We start from the raw sequence: 25,668 nt of genomic DNA, 5'->3' as shown, positions 1-25,668 counted from the left end.
ACAAGGTTGCCGTGACAACATCTTACATCAACGTCCCAGATCATCAAAGCGTTCGTCATGACATTGACACATTAACAACAGCAACAACGATGAACAACAACAACATTGATGACGATGACGGCGATGATGATAGTAGCGACAACAACATCGCTCCAGATGATTATTTGAAGCCATGCAGTCGTTTGAACGGATCGACTAACAGTTTGGAGCACGTTCATTTGATGATGGATTGTGATTTCAGGTGACTGAAAAGGCATATGTGTTAGCAAATATTGTTAATGGTAGAACACAGAAACAACATAAAAATATTTGGAATATTTGTTAGCTGTAAATATACCCATTTTCATAACATTATTATCTTCGTGTGGCGCGGTGATTTGCACGATGTAAGTAGTCAAAATCAAAATATCAAGCGATTTACTAGCGTAGCCCTATGTTCAACCAACCATTTAGACGCGATTAATTTCATGAGCATTTATTTTTTCACGGCTCACAGCTGCCTTCTCACGCAATACTTCATTCTATTGACAGTATTGAAACATGCCTGACTCTTTGTACTTAATTAACTATTTAATTTAGCAACGACTCGTTGATGCATTATCTTATGTTCTTTACAGGTTCAACGTTCATTCCCTTACATCTTTTTCATATAATTCAGTCGCATTTCAATTTCATGTTCAGAACTTTCAAGAAGTTTTTCTTTTTTTTTTAAATCGCAGTTTTTATTTTTATTTAAATCGCAGTTTTTATTTTTGTTGCGTTAAAGTGAATTAAATTGAAGTGCCCTTTTCATATTTTTCTACGGAGACAGTCCGTTTCATATAATTTCTTAATGACTTTAATTTGACAATTTTTGTATGCACAATATCATTTTCTCAAATATTGCCTTAACCTGACAATCCACATGGAAATTTAACTAATAATATCATTATCGTTTGTTAAGTATTATTGACAAGCCGCAAAACAGTTTCATAATTTTGAATTTTTGTTTAACAGAATGTGAAAAATAAAATATATCATTTGTTTGTTGCTGAAGGCTTATAATTCGCAAAAAATCGCATGTTATACTTATCCTTGATTCCAAGATCATAACATTTCGTGAGAACGTGGAAGCTTCCGATCCGACTCCTCCAAATTAAACAGGTTGGAAGAATAAAATCGCCGTTTGCGAAAATTCGCGCGGTCAAATCATTCAATTTCTTTTTCAGACGAACGAATTTGTTAACAAGCGATGTATTAATAATTAAACATTCTCAGTAGCACAAGAAAAATTAAGTTTGTGAATGAAACAATAGGCATGAAAGAATGTCCCCTTTAATAATAAATAAATACATATGAATAATTGAACCAAAAAAACTAAAAAAGGAATAACGAGAAAACATAACAACAAGCTTACAAAATGGCCTATGTTAAGTAAGAAAGAAATTTGTACTTCAATTTCAACATTAATAATATATCCTATAAAACGTAACGAACAACTCTTGGATATTAACGTCCGTCAATGAACCAATCGCATGAAGATTTGATTAATTTATTACATTCAGACAAGCATAACAAAATGCATTAAAAAACATCAATTAGTTCGTACATTGAATGTATCGACAGGCCGAACAATGAATACTGAACATGAAGCCTCCTTCCTCACTGCCCTACAGCAACCTGTTCAACGTTATGATTGTTTTCAGAAGCCATGGCTTTACTGTTGCCATCGATCAAATGTCCTATGTTGTACTTGATGTACGGTGTCTCCACGTCGTTGCCCTCCTCGTCGTCGCAACACATCTCGAAAACAAGACATCTGACATGTGCAGGGATCTTCTTCTTTGACACCTTCTTCACCAACTCACACATGCTGCAAAATGTTGACGAGCAAAATATAAATTATAGCATGCAATACGTTGAGTTAGAATTATTTGATCGTAATGAAGTCATTGTGATTATGGAGAAATTAATAAATATAACAAATTTATAAAATACACCAAACAAGCAATGATAGCATTTAAATATTCTCAAACGTTAACAACCATCTTCAGTATGATTTATCATAACAATCATCTCCTTATTTACCATCGTCAGTATTACATCAACGTCTTGACATGAATTCTTATCTTAGATACCGCAACAAATCCCAAACAATCATTACATGTGAAAACAAATGTGACCCCAATAACACCACCAACACCAGCACCTGAAACCATCCATCACTCACTTCATCGGCAACCTTTCTTTTCTTTTATCTCCTTGTTGAAATGACGAATAGAGCATGCAAACGCCGTACGACAGCATGCTTATCGTCAGTTTGTGTTCATTCTTCAAAGTATATTTAAAAAACAATCAGTACATTTTCTTGAAATATTAAAACATTAGACTCGAGTGGCAAAAACTGACTAAACAGTTTTTTAAAAACAATGTAGAATCAAACAAAAGAAAAATTGCAAATCAGAAGATAAACCTGGAAGTAATCAATCAATTCTTGCAAAGTCATTTCTCCATTTAATTCAAATCTATCCCACTGAGTGAATGTCACGTCGTAGTACTGAAATCAATAGGTGAATTGTTCAGAGTGCAGCCGTCAACATTATCATCATCATCGTTCAGACAAGCTAGTGCATTTAATACACCTTATGCTTAAAAATAACTTAATGGTAATAATATCAATAATAATAAAAATAACAATAATGTCATTTGTGCAGCGCCCTATGCGTAGCGTCAGAAGCGCCCGGATACACCAATGTCAGCATGGCCACCAAAAGCCAGTTCGAACAGATGCTGTACTTATAAGATAACATACATTGCATCAAAGTCAATCTTATCATCCTCTTTTTCGCCACAATCTTTCACCATCGTTACCATCTTTTTCAGTCATTCTTCTTATGATTATCCAGAAAAATAAAAGGTAAAAAAAATGTTAAATTACTTTATTCTTGAAGGCAGGTTTAGGCTCAGAGAAACCAAAAAAGGGAAGTGCCAGGTTGATGAATCCATCCTTGTACTTCTCTGCATTCTTGTGCCCTTGCAGCAACTGAAGTTCAAATATTTGCAAACAAATTAAATGTGTGCTAGAAGTATTTTATCATGTATTAAACTTTTATTAAACTTAAGAATTGAAAACAAAAACATTGTACTCAAGAATGTAGCAGAATAATAAAATTAGTTACTTACTTTGTACATCTCAAGACAGACGAGACCAACAACAGCTGATGTTGTTGTGGCAATTGCTGGTATGATCTTGCCGGCAATTAGTTTGCTCTGATCAATGTTCATTCATTAAAATTTAATTAATTCCTTATCAAGTGATCAATCAATCATCAATATAATCGAAGATGAATTTCATTCTGCAGCAAGTTAAAATAATTTGAGAGCATAGCCAACCTTGTGCCTGTCAGCAGGTGGGATATCATAATTTTCTGCCCTCAAGTTCGAGGTTGCTACAATGAAGTCCATGTGATAGTTACTGTCATCATCCTTCTCAAATTCAATCGGACGCAATTTTAGCTTCAAAGTCTTCGGGTCAGGAAGAGATTCTTCCAGGTTTTGAAGAGCATCTGCATCTATACATTGCAATGGTGTGTTAAATTTTAGCTTTAACTGAAGATAATTTTAAAGATGAGAGGGAGGGAGAGACAGACCTGTGAAGGCGTCATTTCTGGATGCTTGTGCCTCTTCATCATTCACAGAGATCTTAACTCCAGACTTGGGCACAAACTCTGCAATGTGGAAAGACGATGCAATCTCAGCTATCCTCTTTCTATCAAATGATTTTGAGACATCAATGCCATAGACAAATGCCTGCAAGTGAGCTGCTGCAACTATGTAGTCCAGGTGTGTGGGCTGATTAAATGTTGCATGTAACTTATTTATACCAACGTGTATAAACTATGTCCTAAAATTTCAAAATTTTAAGCATTTTTATATTAGAGCACTATTGCACTACATACATTAAAATAGTTAACCAAAACAACAAGCAGGAAGCTAACATTGTGAGCATCAAAGGTGAGGGGATGAGGACATCGTTTAGGACCAGACCAGAATGGAGCCCCACTGGAAGTCACCTGGTCCTTTGGGAAGTTGAAGAGAAGTTGTCTGATCTGATTATAATAGTGGTTCTGGAAGAGATGGCGTGCCCAACAAATGCAATCTTCAAATTTCTGAGGTCTCTCGTCAACGAGGATCTTCTTGACTGCTTCCAAAGTTTCAAACTGTCGCAGAATGTTTAAATTATTATTGATGTTTAATAAAGGTAAATTACACTCTTCTAAGGTTCAGAGGATTCAACAAAGCGCACAAACATCGTATATGAATAAATGCTAAACGACGTTAAAAGTATGCGATAGGCGGGGATCTTTTTGTCATATTCAAACCCGGTTACTGTGCAACAGCACCAGGCGACCTTAACAATTAGACCATCACGACGCCCATAATGTTAGATGCCTCAAAAAATTCAATAAAATTAAGCCATTAATTTATGTCAGCCTAAAAATAAGATTAAGTATTTTAAATGATTTAAACAGTAATGTTAACAATTATTTTTAAAAATTCTAAATAACTGATAGAAAAATGAAAAAAACTGAAGAAAAATAGGCCAACTGACAGGCTGGCTTCCTTGCATCTTCAATGTTCTTTCAATGAACTTGCTGTCGGTGAGGTAGTTGAGAGATGTTTCAACTGGTTGTCTGAATAAACCTTCAAACAAATCTCTGGCCCACTGTTCCATATGAAAGATGAAGAAATGTAGTGGTGGTCGTGAAGAATTTCATGTTTTATATTGTTAATTCATTACCAATAGTTGATAATTTCGTAAGAAAATACGGTATTCATATTTGATCTTTATTTTACATAACGGCATATAAATTATCCATCATATTACAAATGCATCAATGCATTTTGGAAAAATAGCAAGATGTTTATATTAATAAGAGGGCTAAAAATAAGATGTGAGGTAACAAACTTGTAGAGTATGTTCGATTGCATTAGGAAAGTTCTTGAGGGTGCATATGGGGATGGATTTTTCTGGGGGATCCTGAGAGGCCGAGTATGATTCAGTCACATCTGGTATTACAACCTGCATTCAAGTACATACATATATAAGCAACTAAAAATTTGGTACATGCACACCACACGACTACTGGTAAAATGGACTCATGAATCAACATCCAATATCTGGAGGATTGTGTGTGTTTGGTATGTTTGATACTCACCTGAACACTGCCTTTAGTGCCAAGCGTTCCTGATTCAAGCAGAGATTTCTTGTAGAAAACGCATCTTCTATCCACATATGTTCCTTAACATGTCGTATTTAATTAAAGTTATATAGAGATTTAAAAGTAAATACATTCAGAAATTTACTGATTAAAAAAACAAATTGCACAAAACTTTATCACACTCTCAATATATAACAGAAATCAATGGAGATAATCCAACATTTATTTAGTTAGTTTATGCGTGAGCAAACAAGTAGAACCATTGAAATCTATGAAACAACATTTGAAGTGAAGCATCTACTACACTACTAACTGGCTTCCACGTTGTCCAGTGCGTTGGCCACCCCAGTAAGGTTCTCAAAGAAGAAATCATCATAAATGGCTTCTGTGTCCTCACCAACCCTGTTCGTATGTGATTCAACATTAATCAATGGATTCATCTTCTTCACTGCAGCAGCTGCTGTTGATGACTTGGCTTTCTGCCAAAACGAGAATGCATTATGGAAATTGTAATAATCACTGCTATAATTCTAAATAAAGTATGAAGTAGCAAGGACAAATCTAACAGAACAAATACATAAAAATTAAACAGCTGGGTTCTCCTTTTGAAAAAGACAAAAAGTTAGAGCAACAAGCCAACAGACTAACATGAACATCCCAAGCCCTAAATAAGAACTGCCTATTGAGGTTTGATTTCTCAATGATATCCATATCAGTAACAATGATCTTGCCTTTTGGTCCTGATCCAACACCCATCATAGCCCAATTCTTCAGTAGTTCACAACCAATTGCACCTGCACCAACCTTATGATGTATATATGAATTAGTTTTTGAATTATAATTTAATCTTTTGATCACAATAGGATTAGCAAAAACAAATTAATTTTTGAAAATCAAACAATAATTGCCCTCCAATTTTCGATTGAAACTCAAAAGAAATACGTTTATAAAAAGCATTGCAACTAAATTGTTATGAACTAAACGGTTACCAAGAAGTATTTGGCATCAGCCAGCACTTTCTGGAAGTCAAGACCAAAAACCGCAATTTGCCCATCATATCGACTGTTCAACTAAATTAAGAATGAACATAAACAATTGTTAAAAAACTGAAATTAAAAACTTTCAACCAATAATTGGTCGTCGCTCTAATGAGTTCTGAGAACTTTTTACTAAAAGTTGCTTCCATTGCAATCTTTATTACAATCATTAACCAAATTGAAAAAAAATATGAACAAATAATAATTAACAATGATATTAAAAACATGTCACGACAGTTATTTAAACGTAGTGTCAAAAAACTGAAAAGCATATGAAGAGAGTATTGCAAGTGTACAAACAGGCTTGCATAGTTCCTCATTGAGAACTTCAAATGGTTTGTCTGGTAGGCACTCAAGAGCATCAAAGTACATCCACTGCATTATTGGACTGAACTTTCCACTGCACGCCTGCAGACATTGCATTAATTGGGTGAATATGATAAAACTATGAATAAATTGACGAGTAAATGATGCTATAAATTTGTAATATACATTTTCACTAAAAAATTTGATGGTAAAAAACTTATTCAAGTAAATTAACCAAAATAATGACTTTTCATGAAACACAACAGCAAAATATTATAAACAGAAACAAGATAGACAGGGCATATTGCACGTAACCTTCAAGATTTCCTGTGCAGCAATCCCTCCAATGACAGCTTGCAGTGCACTGATGTTGCCAGAAGAACCGCAGGCAAACAATTTGATGACCTCATCATTTAATTCAACATTTGAAGGTTTCAGTGAGTTTGTCAGGGTTAAAAATTCTTTCAAATCAGCCTGAATTGAAAAATTATTTCAACAAAAATAACTATCTTTATTATTAATAAATTTTGCAATTAAATATATACACATAAAAACACAAATATCACAACACAACTAAATTTTCTAAAATTATTAGGAATTTTGTTTTTGAAAAGAGAATAGATGACAAAAATAAGATGAAAAAAACTATTTATGAGTTTGGAATTCTATAATAAAATATAAAATTAATAACAGTCAAAAGTTAAAAAAATGAAGTGTTGAATAAAAAAGGTTGACTGACCGAATTGAATGGCTTGGGACACCTTTTATGACTGCTGATGAACTGATGCAATGCCTGGAATGCAACATGCAGCTGCTCTGGTCGATCAAATTTGGCAAAATCTGTTATCAAGAACTCAGGCTCTTTCAGAGATTGTTCAAATGATTTCTGAAGTGTGAAATTAATATTCAGAATAAAAAACAAATGATGCGTTTATACGTTTATTTCATGCTTCAAGAATATTTCATAATTAAACATGCCACTGTGTGGAGTAATAGTTTGCTAGGTCAACTCAGTATGATTAATATAATGAATAAATTTTAAGGTTTGCCTCAAACCTGAATATACAGTAAATTTGCATCTAGACTTGTAACTAACTTCTAATTTCTAATATAATATAGTGATATAGTATAGTCGGTTTTACACATAATTGTAGATCCAGCAGAAAAAACTTTTAAGTTAGGCATGTTTGTACATAGTTGAAAAATAATTGTTACAAAATTGAAATGTTTAGTGGCAGTTTACAGATAGTTTTTAGCAGCCTTTATCCATCATCTATGCCAACTACAATTTCTCAAATTTAACATATGATTTTGTACATTATTTGAGATGAGTTCGAGAAAAAGAACTAGTTGAAAATGTATATTTAAAAAATGTTTAAGAAAATTTTTTTTTTAACTTAATTAATTAGCTGTGGATTGATTGAAACAAACATTTAAAAACCACAGATCAACAATGAAGTTCCTTTTCCATACGAAATAGCTGATTCCAGAAAGAATATTTTTACAAACCAAACTTTTCCTGCCATTAATAATAGAGATATGTACCCAAAATTTTATGATCGCCCATCAACCAATTGTTTTAATCTGAAATACGGCACTTATTCTCGGCAAACTTTAATTTTATATAATAAACGATTCAAATGTGCAATAATTTAAATAAGCCAGAGAATCAGAAAATGTCAAAAAAGCATTGGGATTTTCATGGTTATATAAAATCAATCAATCAAATATTATTATTATTATTATAATTATTTGGAAACTTATGAAGCGCCGATTATGACACTTACAGTGTTCTCATAGGCGCTGTTACTGCTTTATAAAAGAAGCAAGTTTTTAAAGTTCAGATTCGAAACAAATGTGTTTTAAGTTCTCTCTTGAACTGACCTAGTGATAATCCAGTTTGATGCAAGCAAGTGTTTTCTTTAAACAAGAAAATTCAATTCCAAAAATTATTCACATAAATTTCCAAAAAAAAATAAGACGTTAACTCGTCGTCCCTCGTCGAAAAACTTTTCAAAAATCCCAAAATTCTTAAATTATGACCGTATAACTCCTGATAAATTTTCAAAAATTGACCTAACATTGTAAAGTGCTATTTTCGCAATGTTCAACAGCGCTCCTCAGTAAATTTTGCGAACAGATAGATCTTGAGATCCACTCTGAACTTAGTAATTAAACATGTCAATGTAATGAGTAATAGTTTGCTAAGTCAACTAAGTATGATTATTAATATGATGAATAAATTCTAAGGTTTGCCTCAAAACTGAATATGTAATAAATTTACACCTAATAGTTGATTCTACATTTGTCAGAGTCTGATTTTTTTGAGATTAATAGAAGTTGACCCTTTATTGGTTAGAAAATAATGAAATTCAAGAATGAATGAGAACATATTCAAATAAAACTCACAAATTTAAAGGTCTTAGGCATTTTGACCTGAGTGACATTGCCACCTCTTATGTAATCAGAAAATGCAGTTGTGCTGCCAATGCTGAATGTGTATGGGCCTAAAAAGTGCGTGAAAGTAATTAACACGGATTAATAATTTCACAAACTATAAGTGCTATAGTCAGTCCTTCTGAAAATAAAAATGTTTCAGGACAATAAAATCTTTTCACAAATATATAATTACAAAAAAATCATTTTTCCATAAAACAAAAATAGAAAAAATCTTTTGTAATAGCTTCATGAAAATTCATAAACAACAAAAAATGAAAACATAAAAAAACAATTAAAAAGAACTTATTAAAAAGAAGCACAAATAAAAACATAAACCAACCAAGAACAGTAACTTTCCTCGGCTCACACCCATTCAACTCCACCATTCCTTGAACCTCAGAGAATGTGACATAATCACCAGTCTCTAAACCATGTCGTGTTTCATCTATACAGGCCACCACACCATCTTGCTCCTACAAGTTTGTATGGCATCATCATAATAATAAAATTACTAATATATACTAATTTAGCTAACCTAAAATTTATAGTTTCAAACACATTGAAACCTCTTACACCATCAACATCATTGAATTATAATATTTAAAACAATATAAATATAAAATAACTATAATCTTAGTCTACAAAGCATCTAAAAAAGCACACATTTATTTCGACAGTTCGACAGAAGGATGCATTGCACCATAAGACTTTCATAAATGCTAGCATGTTATGCTAGAAAAGTACATGCATGAATGGTTATTTCAAATTTTACCTTGGTGATTGAGGCAATAAGGTTGCTGATTGGTTGCTCACCGTTTGTGTCATTCACCACAAACTCCTCACCAAAATCACAAAATAATTGGCTGGTGTGTAAAAATTTACACTATGAAAGATTTATCCAACAGAAAATAAATCAACCATACAATCAATTCACAAACCAGTTGATGAAAGACGTATCAGTAAAAAAAATTAAACTCAACAGACCTACCTAATTGAGCCATGACAGAACAAACAAACATTCATCGAACTAAACAAATATATTTAAATAAATGACTGAACACAATGAGCAGTGCACCAACCCGAAGAGTCCTCTGGTGTCAGCAACAATGAAGCAGATATCGTGCTGATGGCAGTACTCACCAAAGAGTTTTTGTTCTTCCAGTGTTGAATCAGTCAAAACAACCACCTGAGTTGAAGTTATATCATGAGGAGTGGTAAGAATAAATTTACTGAAACGGATGCACAAATTTATATTTTCCTGTTTTATGTATCAATTATAATTATAATACTTTGAAACAACTCAAACCAAGTAATTAATTAGGATTCATAGTAATTAACTAGGGTTAAGACAGCAGACTAACATTAGACAATAAAATGATAAACTGAAGAACAAACGAAATATATAAAGATAGGAACTACCTGATATTTACTGAGATGTTCTGTTGTAAGTGCACCCTGCATGCAGTTGACAGGCACGTATGAATTCAACTCTGCCAATTGGGCAAGTGTGGCTTGTGCTCTGTTTTTCCCGACATCTGCCTCATGCAGGAAAAACTGTTTTCAATTAAACACAACATGTTCAGAGACATGTGTAGGTGTGTACTTATAATGGAATGTGTTGATATATATATGTAGCCATAGTCAGATATGGTTGGCATAAAATAAGATATCTGGCAAGAGTTGGACATGACTGTTCATTAGCAAAATAAATAAAAAATATCAATAGAGATTATTATATTGAAACTGAAGTGAGACTTCAGCTAGCAAATTATGAAAACAGTGAAAACATTAGCAATAACAATAATAGTAATAATAAAATGGAAACCTGTGATGAAAGATCAGATATGAGAGTATTCTTGTTGTCATGAATGGTTACAGACTTGACACCAGCAAGAATGACATTTTTGGCAATCTCAACTCCGAGACCTCCCATGCCCGACACCAAGATGTTTGAACTTGCCATTCTTTGCATAGCTGCATGGCCCAACACATACCTAAAAATATCAATTCGCCATCAACAACTCACTATAATGAACTATAGTGTTTAATATTATTATTATTAACAATTTATGTGAAACAAATCCTAATTACAGCTGTCTGGAGTAGAGGCCCTCATCAATGCTGTTTGCATTTCCATTCTGTTGAGTTACTATGTCAATATCCTGTTTGAGATAAACATTTTTATCCTAATTGAGCAGGCACTGTAACAGTGACAAGCATCATTCAAAATTAATGAAAATAACATTTAATAACATAAAGCTATTATTAAAAAACATTTAATAAATTTAATCATGTAAACGATAAGATGGAACTAACTCACCATGTGATTGTTATTTCTGTTGGAATCGTTATTTGTTACTTCAGCAGGGTTGTCCAACCTGGGCTTTTTAGCTGGATGCAAACTTGACATCTGCAACAAATAATTAGATCAATATTGATGAAGAAGATGGAATAGCATGGAATAGTTAACTTGGAAGCACCCAATGTAATTATGTAAAAAAAATGGTTTTGAGGAAGACAAACTTTACCATCTTCTTATTAATTTGAAAATAGTCTTGTGGTTAAGTTAAAACCTTTTTAGAGAGTCAGTTAACACTTTTAATTTAACTGAACAGAATTCAATTTTAATATAATTGTTTTTTAATAAATAAACAGTGTTTATTTATTAAAAAACACCAGCTGTTATTATGAAAAAAGTGAAATTGCTAACTAATCCCTAATCTAAAATATAATAAAATAATATAATTAAAATTAAGAATTAAAGAAAATTATCAAATAAACTTTGGGGAATATGCTGATTAAAATTTTTAAATTTAAATTTTAAAAACAATGAAAATTAAACAACAAATACTAGTTTTGTAACAATAAAATATGTCAAAGAGAAACGACAATAAATTTAAAATTTAAATGAGATGACAGACGAGACGACGCAGAATCAGAATAATATTTTAAATATAAATTAATTAAATAACTGACTGACTGACAAACAAAAACCTTAAAACAAAAAAAAACAAAACTCAAAAAGCCATCAATATTTAGATTAGAGTTCATTAATAACGCACATGGTTATACCGGTCAGCAAATAAATATTTATACTAATTTTTTTTGGAAAAAAAACTTTTAATTAAAATTTAGTAGCTGCTAGTTATCCAGTCTGGCAGGCGTGCGTCAACAACACTCACCGTTAACAATATGGCGGCCAGACCAATTATTTTATTTATATAATAAGTACTGACACTGACGAATTAAACTTAAAGGCCAGATGACATAAACAAGGCCAAATTAAAATGTTTAGATTCGCTAACGCAGAGAACAGATACCGCTAACCGAAATATCAGTTTAACAACTGCAGGACAGTGTTTAAATTCAGACGAGTTTCGTTAAAGTATACAAGAGAAAATCAACTGCCTTCTCCACATATGTATATATACCCAGCAATCAAAAATAAGCTGGGAACCGCAGATAACGGAAAACATTACATTACACATGCTACATGTACAAACACGCTAGCGAGCTTTCAAACATGTGCTCTGATAAACTGCATTTCATTTTATATTAAAATTAGACAATAACACGACACAATTTTCAAGCAAACATCAAATCTTTCAAACTTACCCAACGACGAAGAAATAAATTTTTTTTTAATTTTTTACAAACAAAATACTACACAACTGATTGATCCTATAAAACAAACTTAAACGTCAACGGCGAAATAATTAAAGCAATCAAACAAAACACTAAATTTCGTACATTTAACAATTATCAATCATTTAACAACAAAGTCATACGTGTATTGCACGTATAGGTTTCGATGAGTATTGTTTATTCATAAAATATAGCTGTGATGCAAGCTTTCATCTATTAACATAAGCGTATCAATGTATTGCTATATGATAGGTGTATGGCGTACGCTATTTTGTACGCGATACACGCAGAACTAGCTACATTGATGAGTGTGTGTGTATGACCAACAACTTAACGGTCAGAAACGAACTGATTGTAAATGTAAATGTTCACAGTGGCGGCATAAATACATTTTTTACATCAAAATACAATTGTACTAATTAAACTCACTTTTTTCAATATATATATATATATATATATATATATATATATATATATATATATATATATATATATATATGTTTATAGCTTAATATATATATAAATACGTATATTGCCATTCATTTGTATAGCGCTAATTATATTAGTTTCATTAATTAATTAAATATTAAATATTAACCTTTTCATAACCAGAAAATAATTTTACCTTCTAAACCATTTTAAAATCAAAAACGCTCAATTAATAAATTTTTTCTTGTATTTGCCCTGCCCAAAGTATTTTCACTTTCTTGCGAAAATGTTTTGGGCACTTTTCCCATTCACAATTGTGAGAAAATAAATACTTCAACAGCAGCAATAACTCATTTCCTATCGTACAATTTGTATTATATTTAAAAATCTTATAGTGACATTGTACTGCGCAGGTTTCATTACTATTATGTATTACTAATGTGTTGGTAGGGTTAGAAAAATATTACAAAACGATCGCAATATGAAAACAAGGATTTTTTTTATTCTTTTAAAAATCAGAATCTGACAGACGCAGAGATGGAAAAAACGAATAAATAAAAGTATAAATAAATAAATTGACTATTTAATGACATAGTGAGTAAATAAAATTATGTGTTCTATAAAAGAAAAGAATGTCTGGGGAGTAAGAATGTTTTTAAGCTTAATAAGAATGGGAAATAAAATAATGATTTAAAAAAAACGTTTGTTAAGATATTGGACAGATGAAAAACATTTATTGAGTATTAATATATTTAAGGTGTCTTGTGACGAAAGTCTTATGCTGATAATTTGATTGAGTGACGACTTGATGGTCATGTTCACGTTAGTGCGTAGGCTTGTTAATCCCATACTGCACGCAAGGCATGTTTAGTTTGATATGTAAGTTGAAATGCTTCTAAGTAATTTGGAACAGTAAGTAAGTAACTTTGTGGTACCTATATAAATGGCAATAATAATATCAACCAATCATTCATTCATTCAATTTATTCATAAATCCAATGATAGAATCGTTTTACTCTCAAAATTAAGTGAGGGTCCGACACATCAAGTTCAACATTTTATCATTCAACTGTTTCCACGAGACTAGCTGGGCCTACGCTTTTGAATTGCTTTTAGAGCTTGCCATATATGTACTTAGAATTAGGTGATAGTAAGATTGCAAGAGTTGGCAGTCAAATATACCAAAGGTACAAGTACACCAAGGTTTTTTCAAATTCATGTGTTGACTAATGATTTAATTGTCTGCTAAAATAGAAAAAGTACGATCAGTTGTACGATGTTTATTACGTACTATTGAAACTTGTGATTTGAATAATACTACAGATGTTTAAATTTTTAACAAACTCTTAAAAAATAATCTTTTAACACTCTAATAAATTTTAAAAAATAAACAAACATAACTCAACAATTTTAGATTTCCAAAAAGTGGAATATGAAAGTTAGGAGTTCCGTTTAGATGTGGTGGAATAAGATGAATGTACTTTGAATTTTTCATACATGTGGAATGTGGATATGATTTATTTGCGTTGGGATTTTCATGATTACACAAAATCAATCAATCAATCATTTAGTTTGTAAAGCGCTATTTTCGAACAAATGGGTCTTGAAATCCGCTATGAATTTCTTGAGTGATGGAGAAGTTCTCAGAGAAGGAGTTAAATACTTCCAGAGGAAATGGCCAAAAAAAGCAAATGCAGATTTAGCAAAAGAGTGTTTAACACGAGTTAGAAGAAGTGAAAAGAAGAAGGTCGTAAACCGGGGCGTTTAGGTTCAATTAATATATCTGATAGGTACTTTGAAAATAGTTTGGATTGAGACTTATAAATTAGTGTGCAAATTTTAAAAATTATTCTATATTTTATAGGTAGCCAGTGCAAGAGAACAAGATACGGAGATATATGAGAAAAGAAAGGGGCAGGAGCAATTAGACGTGTTGCAGAGTTAAAAGCTTTACTTAATTAAAGGATTTAGTGTAGAACCAGAAAGACCACAGTAGAGCAAGTTACAATAATCATTCCTAGATAAAACATAAAACCATGGTTTTATCCATGCATAAAACTAATGAAGCAACATGAAGAAGAGTAGGATCGTCAAAATGATGGAGTAACATGAATATGCGTTGGGGATTTTTAGGTTTCACATTCTTATAAACCATGGATATATATCCATATCCATGTTATAAATACACATACGTCATTCAGTAAATTTATCACCATTATATTCGTCTACCGTTTTGAATTATTCGCAAATGGTAATATGTAAAGATAAACTGTAATAAAAGTAAATTTAGCTATCAAAATTTAAAGTAATCATTCTCGCCAGAAATCATGATGGTTAGTGAGGAAGAAGGTTATGCAGGTGGGTTTCTATTAAAATAAAATTGGTTTAAATTTTTAATTTTATGCCATATGTGTTGTAAATTGCATTTGCTTTAGTTGGTTGTTAGTAGGTTTTAATTAAACCTAAACAATCAGCTTTTAAAAAGTTTTTAACTTTTTAATTTTAATATTTTTTATATGATGAATTAATTAAAAAATTAACTAAAAGTCTAAACTAAAATAAAATCTTTAATAAAACAATTTTAGTAATAAAAAAACTAACTTACTTTAACAATTTACAATAACAATAACAAACTACAAAAATTAACTGATTACTAAACTAACTTTACTAAATAAATATGAGATTGATGTTTTTTATTATTAATAATCTATTTTTATTAATAATAAACTTATTAGTTTATGTTTATTTTTTTATTAAATTTTAAAATGTTTTCTATACATTTCTCAGCTAAGATTGAAGGAATTTTATCTTCACAAGAAATTGGAGTTGAGTTGGGCCTAAGACAGATGGAGAAATGGATACAATGCTGTAATGATGTTATTGATTACTTGGAGAAAAAAATGCAAATTGGTGACTGGCCAATTTTTTTTAAATATAAATTTAAATATGTATTAAAATTAAACTAATAATGTGTCAAGTACTAGTAATCAAGCTGTTAGTTAATTCATGTTAAAGCTAAACTGTTCTCTTTGGCTTATTTTTTCTAATTTTATATTTTATTTTAATATTTCAATTTAATAGAATTGAATAATTGGAAATTTGTCAGTATAGTATTAGTACTATATTAGTAGAGATTGCCCTAACAATTAAATTAAATTGAATTATTTGCAAATGTAAATTTTAAAATTAAACATTCATTGTTGCACTCTTAGCTATCAGTGTAACAAATTTATTTTCTAGATTATTTTATATCCTTTTATATCATTTCATATCATTTATGATAATTTTTTCAATTATTTATGCATAAAACATAATATCAGTTTTTAAAAACTGTGTTTTCATTTTAAAATCTAATATCATAAAATCTTATTAATTTTTTTATATATTTAAGATGAGGAACACAGCATGAGCATTATAAAAATTTCTACAGATCTAAGGTCAATGTCTGACCAGCTTGTTAGTGTTGATCTTGTTAATGATGTTGCTTGCTGTGCTATGATTACTGTGATTAAAAATGTTATAGTAAATGATGATAGTAATTATATTCATGATGATGACAATGGTTGTTGATTATGATAGTTGCAAAGAACAATTTTAATATGTAAATTATTTTTATTCAAGGATTTATTACCAATGCGTTACATATTTCTAACTGCTTTGCAACAGGTTGGATTTTTTTCTCAAATTTTTTTAAGTTTGCTATTTTTTGAAATATTTATTTAGAGCAATTTCCAACAGTTAAGTGTAACTTGATAAAACCTGTTATCAGTAAATGGCCTAGTGGTTAAGGTCGCCTGGAGCTGTTTCGCATTAACCGGGTTCGAATATAACAAAAAGATCCCCGCCTATCGCATGCTTTGTGTGTGATGCGTCGTTTAGCATGTTTTGTATATGAATACATATATGATGTTTGTAGCGTATTGTTGAATACTCTGAACTTTAGAAGAGTGTAATTGACCTTTAACCTTTTTAAATGAAAACGGTTTTTCAAAATTTCATGTAACTGTTTTACAATCATTCAGTTTATGCAATCATGTTTATGTCACATGATGTCACGTTTTTATGTATAATATAAAGCAAACATTTGCATTGATTTTATAAATGGCTGATAAAATTATACTGACAGTAGTTGTTATTAAACCACCATGCAGAATTTGAACACATCAGAGGATCACATCGAACTGATTACAGATATCAGGAAGAAATCTGTCTTCAAGGCAAATCTTTTTTTTATATTTTTCATGAATATTTAATTAATTAAAACATCAAATTAATAAACAATCAGGTTGGTTGCTCATTTCTTTCGATATTATCTCACCGTAAATATTTGAATTAATTAATATTATTTGTTTTTATTAAATTATGATAACATTTATTAACAGCCTCTTAAAAAAATGTTGGCCGAGCATGACAAAAAGTGCAAAGATAACAGGGAGATAATGAATAGGCAGCTGAACAAATTGGTAATAATTATAGAGGACAAGTATTATCACATCATCAGTGCTGTTGTACCAGTTTTAACGCATTTTAACTAGCAAATTGGTTTCAGCAAACATGCTTATTAATTGTTTATGTACAGCTTTCAATAGAAAGCATTTCTAAATGATTTTTATATTTTAAAGATTCGGGATTAAAGTAACTTTTTTGGCAGCATGAAGCAGTGGAGCATTTGAAGAAGTGGAAGTCATCTTACATCCAATGTAACCAAGAACTTGAAGAAATTGAAAAGTCTTCCCCACAAAGTCACCAGTCAATAGTAACATCTGCACCATCTGCATCTTCATCAATTTCATTCTCAATATCATCATCTTATTCTACAACATTGCCCACGGTAACTACAGCTACAACCACAGCCAACAAAAATGTTGTTGCCTCCGTTGAAAGGACCAGCTCTCGCATCTTGAGGAGGAAAAAAAGTGACAATGAACTCACAAAAAAAGTATTTTAAATTACTCATTCAGAAATTTTTTTTTACGGTAAGATTTAGTATATTTATTAATTTTTTTTTAATTTTACGTAACATCACATTCTTCCAAAGTTTACAAATGATTAATTGACGTTTAATCCGGAACAGAAGATGCAGGAAGCTGAGAAGATGTACATGGAAGCTGTGCGCACTGCCAACAATGAACTTCAAGTCAGCCAGATCGTTGAGGTGTGCAGTCAAATATTTGTCATCACATTTATTTTTAAATGTGTTAATCTTGGTCTCACCTGTAACAATTCCATTGCTATGGTTTTGTAGTTATGTTCTAGTTTAATGTTATAAGTTATGTAGAAGATTTTGAACGTTCACTTGAATATTTATAGCAATTCAATGAACCACATATAATTCTCAGTATTAAGTTCTATTGTGAATTTGTAGTTATTTCTGCAATGCATAAAGCTCAATTATCTACAGATAACTAATATCTTATAATGATGAACACTCCCAGTTTAAATTTTTTTTACTTGCTATCAGAATGGTTGAATTGTTATTTTAATTTATTTTTATACTGAGTATTGAATATTATTTTTTTGAATATTGGACTGACAAATTTTATTCAGATAGCAGTGTAGAAGACATCTTTTCTTTTGTAATGTTACTATATTGCAATGTTTTCGAAATGTGAATTAAAACATAAGTCACATGCCAACGGAATAATGAAATGAACTATTTTTATTCAGTTTGTGATAGCTCCTGCATTATTTTATTTTATTGGCTTTTTTGTATGTTTTTTACTAACAACTTAACAACCTAACACAAAAATTTAGTCTTTTTCTATTGCAGAAAACTATAATTGCCCAATTAAGCAAGCTGATGGTAGAAAGTGATGCTACCTTCAAAATGGTTCGTCGTTCTCTTCTTCATCGTCGTCATCCTAATCACTATTGTTGTCATAAATATTTTCCTCCCTGTTGGCATTGTCACGTTAACCGTAGTCATCATCATCATGATCCATACTGTTATCATAGCTGCGTGATCATTTATCAGTTTTAATTCTTACAACCGCTTCATCATTCTTCAAACCACATCACTATGTTATCATCGATACTTTACCATATCATATCATCAGTGCTCTCATTGCTGTAGTTCATCATCATTTTCATCATCATTTTCATCAGTAGCATCATCTTCATCGTCATTATCTCCATCATCTTCATCACCATCTTCATCGTTATCACTATTATATTTTTATTAAAAAACAACAAACGTCCAGGTCATTATAGATTATTTTGACAAATACAAGGGCTTCTATAGCAGACGAGCTGACAATGTTTGTGTTTGTTTCTAGCTGATATTTCATTTGTGTTGATGTTTTCACAATTATGTAATAGCCATCTGGTTCAGTTGGAATGTTCAAGTGATTGTTTTGTTTGTTGATATAAATGGAAGTAGAGATTAAGGTGCGTTAATGAAGTCGTTTAGGATCATAAAATGGTTGGTGATGTTGATGTACTAGGTTTTTTGTGGTATCCCATAAATTGGAAAGTAATAGCATTGGATTGATATTGACTCATAAAAGATAAATCTGTGCTGTGTAATAGCAGTTTCGATTTAAGATACAATTTATTATCAATGTTTATTACTATTAAGTTTACGACAAAACTTGGAATTCGTAAAAAAAATTAATATTAGTTTTGTGTACGTTAATTTGAATAATTCATTTCAACAGTTTCATGTGTTGATAGAGCAGTGCAACATTTACACGCTGGGGTTGACCCACTTCCAAGCCATCAAAAAGATGAACACCTCTGCATGTCCACCCTCCTCTCCTTCTTCTCCACAACCCTCTTGCATGCCGACGCCAGCAAACATCGCAACCAGATCATCAGTGCATTGCACTCATGTGAATAATGATTCTTCTTCATCTTATCCATCCTTTGCAAATCTCTTATCTGCTGACGGACTCTTCTTCTTCCAATCATACCCAAAAAATAACAGCTTAAGGTTTTTTATTTTTTCGAGCTTATATTTTCAAAATTAATCTACATTTTTAGTTTATTTTGATAGCAATTATATTATTTTTTTTTAAATTTTATTGATTTAGATTAGAAGAAGATAATTTCTTTTTAATTTTAGTTTTGTTCTTTTCAATGCTGACAAAAACCTAATACGGTTTACTTTGCCAATACTTATTTGTCACTTGGCAGTTATTAATTTGCAAGTTTAGAATAAAAAAATTACTAATCCATACCATTTTATTTTCTTTTGCGATGTTTCATCCAAATTTTTTCAGCAGCTCAACTGCTTGCGATGCTGGCAGATCGAGGTAGTTTGTTGTATGTGGATCTTCAATTAATGGTTTATTTATTTGTTTCCTTTGTTTTATTTTATTTACTTCTAATTGTATTAATATAATATAAAATATTATTATTATGATAATACGACGTTAAATGAGGGCTGTCTGATTGTTTGATTGATTGACAGATTGATTGATTGATTTATTGATTGATTGATTAAAAATTGTATTCATACATTAAAATAAAGATAGACTAAGTGTACTGTACATCATACTGGCAATTATTTGATGATTGCTTTCAATTTTAATCTAGTTTCATATTGATAACTGTAACGAATTTCACTTGAGTTGTTTGTTGGCTGCAACTTTACTATGACTAGCTATGTATAACACTGATACATAATCATTGCAATCTAATTAGAAAACTTTCAGACATTATTTTTAAAATAATTCAGATGTTTTATAATTTAACTGGTAATGTTTAATTTGTTGGTTAATTCTCTTTATTGTGATCATTGTAGTTGATATTGATATAATTATTTGTTTGTTATATATAACAAAACTACACTGTCAATGTTGAATAATCTTTCAGATTTTCCTGTTATGAGTAACTAAGTCCAAATTACTTCCGTGGGTAGATAGTTTTCTCAATCAATGATTTATCTCTCTCTCTATATAATGATTATTGATAGCATTTTGTTTAAATTACGCCAAGAAAGATAATTTTAGAGTTAATTTTGAAGACAAAAGGAACATCACAATAAATTGAAATGTTTTTCGTTAAGAATTATGCTTTTTTATGCATTGGAATGTAATTAAATCTTCATTGTTACCAGAAGTTTTTTTATTTTTCTAGAATTTTAATTTGCCTTTGTTAGTAGTATGTTATATTGTATGGATTTTTAAATAAGATGTTATGCATACTAAGTGAAAAAATAAGAAATTATATTTTTATTTCATCAAATTATTGTAAGAATAATAACTATTCAACCAGAAGATGCACTGAGAGGAAAGTCCGAAAACGTGGATCCCACTCAGAGGAAAGACCTCGTGACCGCAATTGCAAACAAACTGAATGTGGTCAGTTTTTTAAAGTTTCGTTCTATTCTTGTTGATTTTAAAATTTTTGTCTTTTTCTGTCTTGCTCTCTGTCCGTCTTTCTGTCTGTCTCTTTCCTCCGTTTCTCCATTTTTTTACCATTTTTTTGTTTGTTCTTTATAATTATCACAGGTAGTAAGTTCGGAAGGTCCAAATCCATCGATCGCTCCCCTGATTCAATTATGTGCATGTTGACTGGGCAGAGCAAATCTCTCATTGGGCCGAATGCTGCTACCAAACATTTCAATGGTTGGTTTCATATGATGATCAGGTTCTTTGATAATTTTTTTTCATTCTTTAAAAATCTTTAATAATGACTTTGGGATCGGCTTTGCGTCAGAATCCTTATCATCTTTTGATGTTCAAAATTGTTATTATTTAACCTTATAATTTAAATTCTGATAAAAATATTGAAATTAATTATCTTTTAAATCTTCGCCACCAGCCAATGGAAAACTGAAAGTGAACGAGCACAGTTTCAAAGCTTTAAAAATTCCCAGCAAGTGTCGAGTGTGTGAGTCCTACTGTTGCATTACTGGTCTCATTTGCACGAAAGTTTGCATACAAGTCCTTCTTTGTGTGGTTGTAACTTGTGTGTGTGTGTGTGTGTGTGTGTGTGTGTGTGTGTGTGTGTGTGTGTGTGTGTATGCTGATGTGTGTTTGTGTCATTTAGTATAATATATGCGTTTGATTTTTGTGGTTTGATGTTTTTTGGTGTTGTATGACTATATAACCACATAATTTATTTCATAAATAAATAAATAAATGATTAAAATTAAGTTACTTATTCATTTATTTAAATTATAAACAATCATTGAAAATGATAAATTGACCAGTGTCAGATCTGTTGCCACGAGCGCTGCATTTACAGATTAAGGTTTCAGTGCATTGGCGATGGAACTGCAGTGGGTGGCAGTTCAATTTCCATCGACAGGCATAAGATTAACACGTCAGCTACAAAAAACGCAGACCGCAGTGAAGTCTTCTCAGACGAAGATTTGAAATGGTCAATATTGACTTGCATGCAACTCATCGAGGAGCATGGCCTTCATTCAAAAGTTCGTTGCTGTGGTTGGAAAATATTCAATTTGCCATAGTTCATTTTCTGATTCACATTGTTCTTTTTAATGGTATTTTGGTTTCAAAACTTGATGTATGTGATCATGTAGGTTTTTTTTATATCTTCATCACTGCTGCCACATCATCACATTATCATCATCTTTGTAATCACTATCGAAATTTTATTTATCATCATCGTTTTACTCACCACCATCACCATTGCTGTCACCAAGTCACGTTTATAATCACCATGATTGTTGTGATAATCACCATGATTGTTGTGATAATCACCATGATTGTTGTGATAATCACCATGATTGTTGTGATAATCACCAGGGCATATACAGAGTGTCAGGATCTAAGCTGAGAAGTGGCTCCTTCCTCCAGACTTTGCTGAATAAGAATGTGGATGTAGATTTCTCAGATGTTAACACCATCGCCAACACCTTGAAGGTTCTGCTCAAAAAAGTTCGTTACTTCTACGACTTGTAAATTTTTATTGGTTCTTTGTTGTTGTTGTTCTCATTGGTGATTTCATCATGTTCATCATCACTTATTAGTTGAGTTATGAGTTCAAAATCATCAACATTTTGTCGTAACATAATGATTAATAAATTCCCATTTACAATCGTAATACAATTAATGTGAGCTTAGAGTTAATATCATTAGCATGTTAAAATGATAAAATTTTTATTATTCATAAAAAAGAAAATAAACAGCAATAATTGGAGTTGATAACATTAGTAACATGTCATTCACAGCATTAACAACATCTGATAGCATTAATAACATGGGATTAGTATATTACAGCCCATATAACATTAGCAAACATCATATATGTTCATAACGTATCATAATATGGCAGTCACAGAACTTGCTCTTCACAGAAGACATCAAAAAACAGTTGCTCAACATATTCCAAGTGAGATAATTATTTAAACTGTTTTTTCTCTTTCGTTTTTCAAGTTTTTTTTCTGTGCAGTTTAATGTTTCTCTGGAGACGGTTGTGCATTTTGAAACTTCATGCTGAATATATTATTCTATTTAAGTCTGCATTTAAAATTTTTTTTATTTCAAAGAAAGCAAAGCAGTCTTCTGTTTCAAAAGAAGTTGCAAATAATGCTACCACAAAATTGTCAGCGACTACTCTCACAGCGGCGTCGTCGTCGTCGTCTCCATCATCGTCTTCATCACCATCAATCAATCAATCGACATCAACATCAGAACAGACGGCGAAAACAAAAACAACTCCACTTCTCCATCTTTATAGTATTTCAGGTGCTGCATCATCATTTTGATGTTGTCGTGGTTGTTATTATTATTATGATCAAGGAAATTTATTTATCTCTTCATAATAATAAAAAAATTTACATATTTTTTTTACATGAGAACCAAAAATTATTAATTATCCTACCAGAAGAGCCATCGAGTTCAGTTACGTCACCCACGGCCACCACATCCGACGGTCCATGCGTTCACGATAAGCTGTTGTTGCAGGTGAAACAGTGTATTGATCAACTGCCAGAAGCAAACAGATATTTATTGGCCAGACTTTTCAAGCATCTCAACGAGTATGTTCCATATTATATCGAAATAATTCTTCATTGGCTGGTGGGATTGTTCAATAAATTAACTCGTCATTTTTTTATTTTTGGAATTTTTTTTAAAAGTGACGATTCATCATGCTGTTTTTGAACAAATCACTACATTGGTTTTGAATCAGTTATAAGTTCTTAATAGTACTTAATGTCATTTAATAAAATAATTCTCAGAATGAAGTGCTCATATTTATTAAATGATGCTGCTTCACATTCTGCACCCTTCTTGAGAATGGCTTTCTAAAGGGTACTTAGAAATGTTAGCACATTAGTTAGTCATTGCCAATAGTTTAACATTCTGCTCACACCTGTATAGGTCATATCTGCGTTGTCTGTCAAACATTGTAACATTTACAACTTTTTCGTTCTTTTTCCCTTATTTACGAGGTGCTATTTATTATGAGTGTTCTTTGACGGTGCTTCACCTTTTCAAATGTTTCAATGAACTCAAACGAGAACATGTATAACAATGAAGATCATCTACATTATGACGTAGGTAACTTGAAAATAATTTTGATATTCATTATAATTCATTTTTTACTTTTTCAAAGAATCTCAAAGAATTACGATGAAAATTGTATGGATACCCGAAACTTATCGGTTGTCCTCGGTCCCACAATCTTTCATGAGTAAGTCTTTACAGGATGATTCAAATACTGTTGACGATTTATGATGATGATGACGATGATGATGACGATGATACGTTATCTAATGTTGTTTGATGACTTACATAGCGATGATAAATGATATTAATAATGGAAGCTAATAATTGCTAACTCGCAACTAGGATGTTGCAAACAGCTCATGATAATTATAAATTTGTTGAGGCGTTAAATTTGATGGATGGTGGTAAAAATAATGGCATTCTTTTGATGATAATGGACAATTGTAAAAATTTTCCTATGATTTATCAAAAAATATTTTCAAAAAGTGACCAGGAAGTAGTTGCACCGGCTTCTCTACTTTCACTTGAAATGATCAGTCAACAGTGTCGTGCCGTTGAATATTTTATAAAAAATTACCAGGTTCGTATGTGATGTCAGCCATCTTTCTTGACTTTTAATGTTATTCATTACTACTTTTATATTCTACTTCATCCTTTCATTTTTTTATTTCAACAAAATTTTGTTATCATGTTTGATTTTTTTCTCAGTCGATTTTCCAAGACGTCCAATTGTAAAAATTTTTTTCTGAAGAACTGCAAAAGAACGCATGAAAGAATAAAGCTGCCAAACGTTTAATCTTTAAAACATTTATATTTTTTATATATTTGTAAATTTATTTTGTTATTTAAGGCCCATCGTCCTCTTTTTAGTCACTTTCATTCATTATACTCCATATATGTACTTTTTCAATTATTGATACACATGTTTTCAAGTTTATGCAATTTGTTAGGAAGCTGAACTACTGTGTGATATTTTGCTTTAAAGCTTCATAAGCATTTATTTGTATAACAGTTACATTGTTCATTATTTATATTTGTATTGTTATACGTTTTAGTTTCAAACACACAACACACACACACACACACACACACACACACACACACACACACACACACACACACACACACACACACACACACACACACACATATATATATATATATATATATAGAATATATTCTATATAT

At 31.2% G+C, this 25,668-nt stretch overlaps 3 protein-coding genes across 3 annotated transcripts; 2 read left to right on the top strand and 1 right to left on the bottom strand.

Annotated features, from left to right (window-relative positions):
* Positions 1-15: 15 nt before the first annotated feature.
* Positions 16-12,158, bottom strand: HELRODRAFT_97497 (hypothetical protein). Its single transcript, XM_009014179.1, has 26 exons — positions 12,046-12,158; positions 11,304-11,393; positions 11,075-11,145; positions 10,809-10,977; positions 10,403-10,537; positions 10,063-10,169; positions 9,756-9,846; positions 9,324-9,456; positions 8,954-9,051; positions 7,284-7,430; positions 6,860-7,018; positions 6,539-6,646; positions 6,191-6,271; positions 5,850-6,005; positions 5,515-5,680; positions 5,199-5,281; positions 4,949-5,062; positions 4,592-4,705; positions 3,978-4,199; positions 3,630-3,831; positions 3,373-3,545; positions 3,163-3,249; positions 2,918-3,022; positions 2,453-2,536; positions 2,210-2,310; positions 16-1,852 (listed from the first exon to the last, which is right to left on the bottom strand). The coding sequence occupies exons 2-26, from the start codon at positions 11,391-11,393 to the stop codon at positions 1,642-1,644; spliced, it is 3,207 nt and encodes a 1,068-aa protein (XP_009012427.1). The 5' UTR covers positions 12,046-12,158; the 3' UTR covers positions 16-1,641.
* Positions 12,159-15,387: 3,229 nt separating this feature from the next.
* On the top strand, positions 15,388-22,929 carry HELRODRAFT_168303 (hypothetical protein; the record flags this gene model as incomplete). Its single annotated transcript, XM_009014178.1, has 14 exons — positions 15,388-15,415; positions 15,845-15,967; positions 16,449-16,513; positions 17,440-17,520; positions 17,709-17,996; positions 18,132-18,212; positions 18,828-18,887; positions 19,258-19,314; positions 19,714-19,988; positions 21,275-21,360; positions 21,511-21,627; positions 21,824-21,933; positions 22,215-22,436; positions 22,774-22,929. The coding sequence occupies 14 exons, from the start codon at positions 15,388-15,390 to the stop codon at positions 22,927-22,929; spliced, it is 1,749 nt and encodes a 582-aa protein (XP_009012426.1).
* A 366-nt stretch (positions 22,930-23,295) lies between these two features.
* HELRODRAFT_168302 (hypothetical protein) lies at positions 23,296-25,215 on the top strand (the record flags this gene model as incomplete). The annotated part of the gene is made up of 4 exons (XM_009014177.1): positions 23,296-23,359; positions 23,855-24,048; positions 24,974-25,060; positions 25,189-25,215. The coding sequence occupies 4 exons, from the start codon at positions 23,296-23,298 to the stop codon at positions 25,213-25,215; spliced, it is 372 nt and encodes a 123-aa protein (XP_009012425.1).
* Positions 25,216-25,668: the final 453 nt, after the last annotated feature.

Source organism: Helobdella robusta, assembly GCF_000326865.2.
Source record: "Helobdella robusta unplaced genomic scaffold HELROscaffold_13, whole genome shotgun sequence".
Classification (NCBI taxonomy): Eukaryota; Metazoa; Annelida; class Clitellata; order Rhynchobdellida; family Glossiphoniidae; genus Helobdella; species Helobdella robusta.
The sequence above is the reverse complement of the archived record's forward strand: the minus strand, read 5'-3'. Positions and strand labels throughout refer to the sequence as shown.

Bases quoted from the DNA above. Each gene is read 5' to 3' on its own strand.
- HELRODRAFT_97497 (XM_009014179.1), bottom strand. From the start codon at position 11,393: ATGTCAAGTTTGCATCCAGCTAAAAAGCCCAGGTTGGACAACCCTGCT. The intron at 9,457-9,755 runs GTAAAATTTGAA...ACAAACTTGTAG, and splicing joins TTATTGCCTCAATCACCAAG to GAGCAAGATGGTGTGGTGGC. The intron at 7,019-7,283 runs GTCAGTCAACCT...TTTTCAATTCAG, and splicing joins GTCCCAAGCCATTCAATTCG to GCTGATTTGAAAGAATTTTT.